The sequence below is a fragment of the Corapipo altera genome, unplaced genomic scaffold (genome assembly GCF_003945725.1).
Source record: "Corapipo altera isolate COAL_440 unplaced genomic scaffold, ASM394572v1 216, whole genome shotgun sequence".
Classification (NCBI taxonomy): domain Eukaryota; kingdom Metazoa; phylum Chordata; class Aves; order Passeriformes; family Pipridae; genus Corapipo; species Corapipo altera.
Window position 1 is genome coordinate 574,386 of NW_020885034.1, and position 10,468 is coordinate 584,853.

The window sequence follows — 10,468 nt, forward strand, 5'->3', positions numbered from 1 at the left end:
TAATGGCTTCAGTTCTTCCTTTTATTGTGGTGCCCAAAACTGCCACAACATCTGCACTCCCAGAGCTGCCCTGGGACACCTTGGCTGTGTCAGCACAGCACAAGTCCAGCTGCTCTGCTGAGTCCAGGGATTTTTTTGGGTCACATCCCGTGTTTTGGCAGTGTGGGAAGGGTCAGTTTGCATCTGCCTGGTGGGTGTTTGACGCATGGCCTGACGTACACTAGGTCTGGGAGCAAAACAGTGGTGTTATCTCATAATTCAGACATTATTCTGCCCCAAACCAGAAGTCTCAGATACATAGATGTATCTGAGGTGCTTAGGGACATGGTTTAGTGGTGGAATTGGTGTTGGGACAATGGTTGAACTCAGTGATCTTTTCCAGCCTAAATGATTCTCTGATTCTCTGAAGCTTTTGGGTTTGCAGACCTGATTTTCAAAAGCACCAGGCAAAATCCTGCTCTCCTGCTGCTGTCCCAGTCTCCACTTGGAGCCCTCAGCAGCCCAAGATGACCTTTTCCAGATGGCTTACCTGGGAAACCGGTGTCTGAGTGCTCTCCTGGCTAAAACCTTCCCTCCAGAGGAACCAGTCCCACCACTTGTTGAGTAGAGCATTTTTATCAAAGTGGCTTTAAAAGATCTTGCAGGTCACCCTGTTCCAGTTCCTGCAGAGTCTCAGCCTGGCATCACCCAAAAAAGGCTGGCAGGTTCCTCTCGAATCCCAGAGCCACCTTGGGATTCAAGAGAGGAGCCTCCCACTCTTTTTTTAAAAGCAGAGCTGATATTAAATGAAATTATCATAAGGGCTACTTCAGCATTTAACTCTTTGGAGAAGCAAATCCTTCCCAGAGTGGCATCTCCCACTAGAGGAAAGAATTCCAGGTAGGACACAGAAGTATCTGGAAATGGTGCTCTGCAGGCAAGGCAGCTGTCCATCAGCTATAAATTTGGAACATTTGGATTAAGGAGACTGAAGGAAGTGGTTGGGACTCTGCTTTCATTCCCAACAGGAAATTTAAATCAAGGAGGAGTCAGGAAGCTGCAGGCCCACTTTCCCTTCTAGGTGTGTCCAGGGACAACATCCTCCTGCTGGGGACAATTGCTGAGTTGCATCCAGGTGCTCTCCATAGGATCCAAACATCCCTGTACAAGGAGAGGTTTCCATTCAGCTCTTGGGGAGTCTGAGCCTCAGCACTGGGCACAGTTGGTCTCTGTTTCAGTGCTCCCGGTGTATTCCGAGCTTCAGAAGCTGCACCATTGATTTCCACTAATTATAAATCCTATAGAAAGTTCTCAGCTTGCAACAGTCACGGTTTGGCTCTCAGTGGAGTCAATAAAAGTTAAGAGTTGCTCCCTGGTTGCTGTCATTACAACAATAAACCCCGGAGTAATTGAAAAGTGAATCAGGGAAATTGCCGGATTGGAGAGCAGTGAAAATAGAAGGAATTACCAGGGAGCCCAAGCAGAGCCTTGTCCCTGCCTGCACCAAGCTGGAGTCTATCTGGACAAACTGATAAGTGTGTCATGGTGGACATGTCTTGAGCAAGGGGCAAAGCAGGAGCAGTGACCATGTCCTTGCCAAGAGGCTGAAAATTCAGTGCATGACCCAACAAGGGTGATTTTGAACCCCTACCGAGATTGTTCCGCTTCCTAAAAGGCAAAAATGACAACAAAATAATAAAAAAAATCATTTCTCCCTGTATTAGAATAAAACTCAAAAGCAAGAACTGGAGATGCAGCACAAGAGGACAATTATTTCCTACTAGATAGGTCAGCTGGTACAGGAAGACCCAAATCCCCTCAGGTCCTTACTGTTTGCACATCTTTAAGATTAGATGATAACCAGGGTTTTGTTTGGAATCCAGGCAGCTGGAAGCAAAGCAAGGTTGGAGGACAGTAGAGTCTTCTTGGTGACAATGCTGGTAGAGAGGGAGACCTGCAAAGGCTTGGACAGGCTGAGAAAACTGGGACTGTTCGTCCTGGAGAAGTGAAGGTTGTGTGGAGACCTCAGGGTCTGAAGGCGCAACAAGGAACCTGGAGAGGGGCTGTTCATCAGGAACTGGGGAGACAGCACAAGGGGAATGGCTTCAAACTGACAGGGGGGAAATTTAGGTTGGAGATATGGAAGAAATTGATCTCTGTGAGGGTGGGGAGGCCCTGGCACAGGTTGCCCAGAGAATCTGTGGCTGCCCCAGCCCTGGAAGTGTCCAAGGCCAGGTTGGAGCAACCTGGGCTGGTGGAAGGTGTCCCTGCCCATGGCAGGGGGTGGGACTGGATGAGCTTTAAGGTCCCTTCCAACCCAAACCATTCCAGAATTCTGATTCTTTATTCATAGGAAAATTCAAGAAATCTGCAAGAACATGACATTTTAAGAATGGGACATCAGACTTGGGCTGAGAAAATTGAGATTGTTCAGCCTGGAGAAGAGAAGCTTTTGAGTGACCTGATTGTGGCCTTTCAGTGCCTGAAGGGGCTACAAGAAGATGGAGAGAGACTGTTTACAAGGGAATGACAGGACAAGGGGGAATGGCTTCACACTGCCAGAGGACAGGGTTAGATGGGATATCAGGAAGGAATTGTTCCCTGTGAGGGTGGGGAGGCCCTGGCACAGGTTGCCCAGAGAAGCTGTGGCTGCCCCTGGATCCCTGGAAGTGTCCAAGGCCAGGTTGGAACAACCTGGGCTGGTGGAAGGTGTCCCTGGCCATGGTAGGGGGTGGAACCAGATGATCTTTAAGGTCCCTCCCAAACCATTCTCTGATTTATGATTCCATAATTCTAAGACTGAGGAAAGGAAAAATAGATGTCAGCATCGGCAGTGGTGTGTCCCAAGGTGAGTCTGGACACCTGTAGCTATGGAGACAGACATGAAGGAGCAGAGGGATGATCCAGAGATGATGTTCTTCCAACACAGTCATCTTGGGACATAGTGAGGCAGATCCTGAAGCAATCAGTTGGCTTTCTGCAAGGTCAGGAAAGCCCATGTAAAGTCTGTGAGCACTTCCAGTATGAGTCTCACACGTCCCTGCAGATATCCTCAAAAAAGGATGCAAGTAAAGAGAAGGTCTCAGAGACACTGCTCTGGGCTGTGGAGCACCCACACGGGTGAGCATCCACCTGGTGATGGGTGAACACAGGTTTTGAACAGCTTCTGGAAGCACTGTTCCTTTGGAACAGCTTCTGGAAAGACCCTGGAAGTGTCCATGGCCAGGTTGGATGGGTTCTGAGCAACCTGGGCTAGTGGAAGGTGTCCCTGCCCATGGCAGGGGTGGAACTGGATGAGCTTTAAGGTCCTTTCCAACCCAGACCATCCTGTGATTCCATAATTTGCTGAAGGCAGAAAAATCAAACCCCTAAACTCCAACAAAAGAAGTCTGTATTGGCCTCAGAGAACTGTCCCTGAGCCAAGAAGAAACTCAGCACAGGTTGAAAATGACCCCGCGATGTGATGGAATGGGGCAACCACGTGCTGACAGGCTGCTCCTCCTCAGATGGAGTGACCACTAGGATGAAATTAAGGTTTTGCCATATGGGTGGACTCAGGAAGAGTTTTCAGGTTGAAGTTTCCCAGGACAAAGACCCCAAAGGAATGAAGGATTGGGGTGTTAGGGGAGAAAACCTCGCTTTTACCAGCAATCAGCACTGCAGGAAGGCACCCAGGAGGGCTGCAAACCCCGGGCAGCTCTGCAGACCTCCACTAACACACTTCCCACCCTGCTGGGAGGTTCCCATCGGTGAGCCCCCATTCCCACCCCTCTGGTTGCCAAGAGAAACGCCGTTTGGAATCCCACAGGTTGTCAAATCCGCAGCTGCTCGGCTTGACTTGCTCTCCTAACATGAAAGACAGAGTCTGGAGGGTGAGATTTCCTCGTGCACATCAAAGCAGGATGGAAATTTGGGACTAAATGCCGGGGGAATTTGCAATCCAGCTTTGAAGTGTACAACGAGGAGCCACTGGTGACAATGGCGTGCTGCCTATTTTTAGCTCTGAATCCCTGAGGAACAAGGACAGCAGCAAAAACACCAAACCCACCAGACCTGCTTTGCAGAGAAATGCTTTTCATCTGGGCCAAAGGCAGGAACTTTGCTGTCCACTTTTCTACACCAGGTTTTGGACTGTGGCAGGAAAGAAGGGAATAGAATTGTAGGAATCGGTGGTTCTAAGGACAGCTGGGGAAATACAGATCAGTGTGTGCAAATCTGCCTGTACACACACAGTTGTGGCTGAACGTTTCAGGGTCCAGATTTAATCAAATTATTTCTCTTAGTTTTCCCTTGAGGATTAATGATTTTGGATCTGTGTGATGAGATGTGCAGCAGTGCTCAGGGAAGACAATGTCAGAGCAGCTCGGAAGTGATAAGAATACTAAGATGGGTTGAGTTGGAAGGGACTTTAAAGCTCATCTTGTTCCAACCCCCTGCCATGGGCAGGGACACCTTCCACTGTCCCAGGTTGCTCCAATCCCCATCCAACCTGGCCTTGGACACTTCCAGGGCTGGGGCAGCCACAGCTTCTCTGGGCAACCTGTGCCAGGGCCTCACCACCCTCCCAGGGAAGGATTTCTTCCCAATATCCCATGAAACCCTGCCCTCTGGCAGTAGGAAGCCCTTGTCCTATCACTACATGCCCTATCCTGTCCCGTTTGCTCTGTCCTCATCATGCTGAGGGAAAGGAGTGGGAATTTCTCCCTGCACCACCCACTCCCAGTTGGCATCACCTTTCCTCCACTCCAACATTACCCCGGGGGTGTTTGGCCTTTCTGGGCTTTCTTGGAGGTGGGTGGTTCAGATGAGGCTGGACAATCCCTGGTTCTCACTGTTTGCTGAGGGAGAGCCCATTTTGGGCTGTAAGACCTGAGTTGAAGGTGCTGGGTAGAGGAGGATCATCTCCAGCACTGGGGAAGATCATCATGGCTTGGAGCATTTCCATCCATCTTTCCTGACTGCTCTGAGGGCTCAGGGACACTCCTCCCTTGCCCTGGCACAGCAGCCAGGGTGAGTGCCCTCTCTGCTGTACCCTTAGCAGGTGTTAATAGCACAAACAGCCACATGTGCAAAGTTCTGCTGCTGCAAAATGTCCTTTCCTACGTATTCTTCAGGAATCATGGGTTTAACATTTGCTTTGTGTGAGAACATTTACCCACTGGATCTACAGCACAGGTCAGCTCAGGGGGAAATGTTCTCTGCTTGTTCTTGCCACACAGGCACAACTGGAGAGTTAGGAATTGAAAAAAAAGGGGGCAGAAACAAGGCTGTGACTCGTGGCAAAGTGCAAGAGCTACAAGGGGGATCCCTCAGGGGTTTGTGTCTGTTGGAGTGGCCAAGATGATACTGAATTGCTGCCTCTCCAGCCTGGAAGACCCTCCCTGACACAGGGCTGTGTCTCTCTGCTCCTCCACCAGCACTAAGGAGCTCCAGCAACATCCATTTGCAGCTTTAGGGTAAAATGAACACGAAAGAGCAACATTTGCAAAGTTGAAATGAGGGTGGTAAAACACGGGTAGGGAACTGTGGCACTGCCCTGCTGCCCTCATTCCTCTGGGTGCTCTGTCTCTAACTGGGTCTAACTGGGTGCTCTTCCCACAGTTTGACATGCAGAGGATAACGCTGGAGGAGCTGAAGCACATCCTGTACCACGCCTTCCGCGACCACCTCACGATGAAGGACATCGAGAACATCATCATCAACGAGGAGGAGAGTCTCAATGAGAACTCTGGCAACTGCCAAACAGAGTTTGAAGGTGAGGGAGGAACTTTCTGGGTTTCTAAACAATTATCCTCTTCCTGATTTGTCTGTAAAACCCACTCTGTGCCGTGACATGCAACGGGCAGGGAGGTGTGGAGTTAGTGGGGAGTTATTTTAGAGAAGCAATGACACACTTGGAGAGCTGCAGAGCTGCCACCAGCCTTCCTCCGTGGATCAGTAAAGATGAGCCTGGTTCAGGCAGGAGGAGGAACTACTGGGTGCTTTGCCTTATGGCAAAATGGGATGGGATTCAGCCAAAGGGATGTGCAGCCCATGCTGAGGTGAGTGTCTAAGACAGACTGAATTTCCCTACAGAAACTTCCATATTTCCCTCAGGCTGTCATGGAAAGACTTCATTGGCCCTACCAAGGTGTGTTAGGCTCTTCCAGCTTTCTGTTGTCTTTCCATAAACAGAAAAAGGTCTGCTCTGGGCTCCCAGGGAACAGCTGAGATGAGTCCTGACCCTGCACTGGAACACCAGCAAGGAGCAAGGGTGGTACCCGTGGCCTGGGGCACCTCTTGTTCTGAGCTGCAGGTTCAACCAGGACAGCTCATCTCAGCACCTGAGAGTGTCTGCAAAGTCAAGGGCTAAGCAGAGCTCAGAGGGAGCCAGAGAAAGGGAAACATTTGCTTCCTCTCATCAGTGTGAGAAGGGCACCAAGTGCTCCCCAACTCAGCCTCTGCAGTGGGGTTTGCACTTTGACAGAGCTGACACTGGCAAGAACATTCCCTCTTATAAGGCATCTCAGGAGAAGGATTTTCTTGGCCAGAGGAGCTTGTGCTGCTCCAAAGCATTGCTGGTTGGAACAACTGGAGCTGTCCAGAGAAGCTGTGGCTGCCCCATCCCTGGAAGTGTCCAAGGCCAGGTTGGAGCAACCTAGGGCTAGTGGAAGGTGTCCCTGCTCATGGCAGGGGCTGGAACAACATGATCTTTAATCTTCCATGATTCTCTGAAATCTTCCTAAGTGCAGAAGAGTCCAAGGAAATACCCCCAGAGAACCTGCAGGGTTGAGCACAACCCCCTGGGACAGCCACTGTGCTTTGCCACCCACAGCACTGCCACTTTCTGTGGGCCATCTGGGGGGAAATTCTGATACTCTGAGGGGTCAGACAAGCTTCTGAAAGGGCACCAGGCCAAGACAATGAAGCATCTTTCAAACAAAGCAAAGCTGAACCTGTTAGTGCAATTCTTAGCCTGGCTAATGAATGGCATTCAGCAGCTCTATCCAGCACACTGAATACTGCAAGAGAGGTGGAGAAGAGCACAGCTGAATTTTAAAAAGACTGCAGGAGAGAGGAAAGCAGCAACACTCCCTGAATCAAGCCAAGCACCATTTTTTTTTGTTCCTCCTGGAGAGCAGCAGGGAGGAAGAGATGCTACTTATTGAATGGAGCTGTCAGTCCCCATTGACCTGCTGATTCACTGGAGGCACGAGCCAGTTCAGGCTCATTTCAGCTCTGGGGTTTGGGTTAACCATCCCAATCACCAGGAAAAAAAATTGAGTCCAAATACCTCAATGCTCAGCAGCTCGTTTTGGAAGTCCCAGCTTCCAAAAGTACAGCAGGAACAGCTTTTCTCGTGGGATGTTGGCATTGCTGGTGCCAGGCAGAACCTGGAAGCAAAACAACCCCGTTTTTAGATGTTAAAAATACACACACACAAATCCAGCAGGGAATACAGATCAATTTGACCCTGTCAAGAGCAGTGCAAAGTTTTGCTCCAGGTCCCAGAAGAAGGGACAGTTCTGGTCCGTGGCAGCTCTGACAGGAGCGTTTCTCCCAGGAAAAGGCAGGCTGGGAGCAGGTTGTGTCCCTGCTGCTCTCCAGGTTGGACATGCCAATACCTGAATGACCCAGTTCTGCTCTCAGAGTTCCCAGTTCCCAAACACCAAGATCCCTACAGGGCTGAAAAGCAGAGCTTTGAGGGTCTCCTGGGTCAGTGACACCGTGGCAGAGCTGTCTCTGTGTAAATCACTCATGTGTGGAGTAAGGCAGATGCTTTTTGGGTATAATTCCTGGAGTTTATTTTAGGTGCCACCTTGGGATGAGATGAATTGCACCTTAAAAAGCAATTCAACCCTTCAAATAGCAATTCAACCCTTCAAATAGCAATTCAACTGTTCCTCTCAACCCACAGAACCTCCCACCTCTATTTAATGGACATTTCATCCACCTCATTGAAGAGGCTTTGATAGGAATGAGGCCAAGATGAGCCCTGATGGTTTTTAGTGGGATTTTAGAATGGCTTAGAAAGGAGGAGATGTAGCAGATACTTCCAGTAGTACCTTGAAAGGGGAGATCTGCACTCACTGTCACCTCTGGGTGTGTTCTTGCCTTCAAAAGAGCAGCCCCCAAACCTCCTCCCTGCTGTGGGCACAGACATCCCCCCTTCCTCACAGCCCTGCCAGGTGTTTAAGGGTCTTGCACAGGTAACAGAACCATCAGTACAAATATATTCCAATTTCTGCCATTCTCACAGATTTGCCCTCTTGGCTGCTTGTCATGATAAGGTCTTTATGTGATATTTATGATTATGTAACATTCCTTCTATATTGACATGGATTATAGACCTCATACCTCTCACCCACACCCCCTTTACCCCACATACCATATTTGTATTATAGCCAGGGACAAGTCCAGGATTTTATTCAGTTCATTTTGAACATTAAAGTCACTTGTAAGACATCAAATCTAGGGAAAGACTACACCAGAAGAGAGGCACAGTTATGTCTTCAGCCTTTATTTCTGTTTTTATTAATGCTTAGGGCAGGACAACAAAGATTAGATGTTTTTATGAGACACGAGAAAAGAACAACTGTTTGCAGCAACCTTGTGCTGCCAAAAATTTATAGTCCAAACCCCATTTGTCTGGCAGTTCCCTTTATCCAAACACTCAGGACATTAAGCTGGTGGCAGACAAGGGTTTGGGGTGGTTGTGGTGACCTGAGCTGTCTGTCACAGGTATTTTATCCTCAGCCCTGACACTCCAATCAGCTGGATGTGCCAGAGCCCCCTCCCCGCTCAGCTGAGGGCTTGGGAATGAAAAACTGGCCTCTTAAAACAACAATAACTCCAGCCACAATCCCTCACCCCTGGCAGGGTGGTGACAGAGCCACCATAAATACACTGCAGCTGTCCCTGGGAGCAGGGCTTTGGGGCAGGGGAGGAGGCTCTCAGGGCTCCCCTGACCACCCCAAACCCACCGTGGGCATCATGACCAGCCCAGAGCCACAGCCAGGGGGGCCTCAAATGGTCTGGCCCCATCAACCTCATGTCCTGGGGGAGAAGTTACAGTGACAATGGCTCTGTCTCTGCCCTTAATGACACCAGGGCGAGGTCTCCTCACTCCCTGGGTGCTGAGCAGGTGCAGGATGACCCAGCCTTGATTTGCCTTTGCTTCTTGAGCTCTCAGTGATGTTGGACAGCCCGGGGGTGGCACCTCACCCCGAGAAGTTTGAGGATCTCTCCAGAGGAGCTCCAGGTTCTGACCATGTACAAGGAACCAGCTCCCACGGGTGGTGTCAGAAACTCCCACTGGCAACCAAATGCCAAAGGGATGGAGCATCCAGCCCTGAGCCAGTGGAATCAGCAGGAATAGCACAGATGCCAAGCTCAAGGGATCTGTGGATTTGGAGAAGGGACAGAACTGAGGGCAAACCATCACCACTAAGCAGGGGGGGCTGCTGGGTGCTCATGTTTAAGAGGGCACTTCACAGGTAACTGCTCCCAGGGAGGAACATCAGTAATTCCAGGTTCTCTGTGTCCCTGGGGATTGCCGGGGCAGGGGAACTGTTACGACATCTGCGAGCCCCAACCAACAGCAAGAGGGTCTTGTTGGGTCTTCAGCACCCTACAGACCTTTTCCCTTTCTCCTGGGGTTATTTGGGAGGTGATTTGCATATTTGGTGTGCCTTCAGTCTGTGAAGAACAGCCACGACAACTTCCCTGGGTCCTGCTGCCTCAAAGCTCCATTTTTCCTTGCTGATAGAACAGAAGTTGTTCAATCCAGGAACATTTCTGCCAGAAACACTGGCCATGGTTTACTCTTCCTCTGAAGAGGAGAGTTGCCATCACCAAAGGCCCAGACCAGTGTTCAGCTTCTGTTCCCCATCACCACAACCAGCCCCAGAGCCCCTCACTGAACAGCAGTGCTGACACTGAGGGCTGGTGCCAGTGCTGTGTCTGCTGCCTGGGAGTGTTTTCAAATAAAATAATAGAAAATAAATCGAAAAATAGTAGAAAAAAAATAGAAATAAATAGAACGAAGAGAAAAAGAAAGAAAGAAAGAACCACAACCACGAAGTGCCAGAGCACCGTGCACAACGCCAAGGAGCCACAGTATTGATTCTGTGAGCTTTATAAAGGAATTAAGAGGCGAGCAGTGCAAGCAGAAAGGGAGGAATTTGGGAAAGCTGCTGTGAGGGGGGGTTTCATTACCTGCCCAGGGCACTGGCAGTGCAGAGTTTCCCTGCCCAGGGCACTCTTGACTCCAAGTCCTGCCTAAGGAGGCTTCTTGTGCCTCAGGTACTGAGTGGGGAATGGTGTGGGAGCTGAGATTGGGACACAGGCACTAAACACCAGCCAGGGAAAGGGATGGAGGATAAATCTGCTGTTCAAAATGCAGCTTCCTGTGCTCAGAATCACAGAATATCTGAGCTGGGAGGGACCCCCAAGGATCATGAAGTCCAACCCTCAGCCCTGCACAGGCCCAGCCCCAAGAGTCACCCCC

General features: G+C 50.0%; 1 protein-coding gene across 2 annotated transcripts in view; it reads left to right on the top strand.

The window, feature by feature from the left end:
• Positions 1-5,900, top strand: part of CALN1 (calneuron 1) — a 124,066-nt gene extending 118,166 nt beyond the window's left edge. Inside the window, exon 5 of one of the 2 annotated variants that reach the window (XM_027668261.1) lies at positions 5,581-5,900. In XM_027668261.1, the coding sequence (XP_027524062.1) occupies positions 5,581-5,781 (201 nt within the window). In that variant the 3' untranslated portion in view covers positions 5,782-5,900. The remainder of the gene's footprint in view (positions 1-5,580) is intronic. The other variant, XM_027668259.1, reaches the window with a different exon arrangement.
• Positions 5,901-10,468: the final 4,568 nt, after the last annotated feature.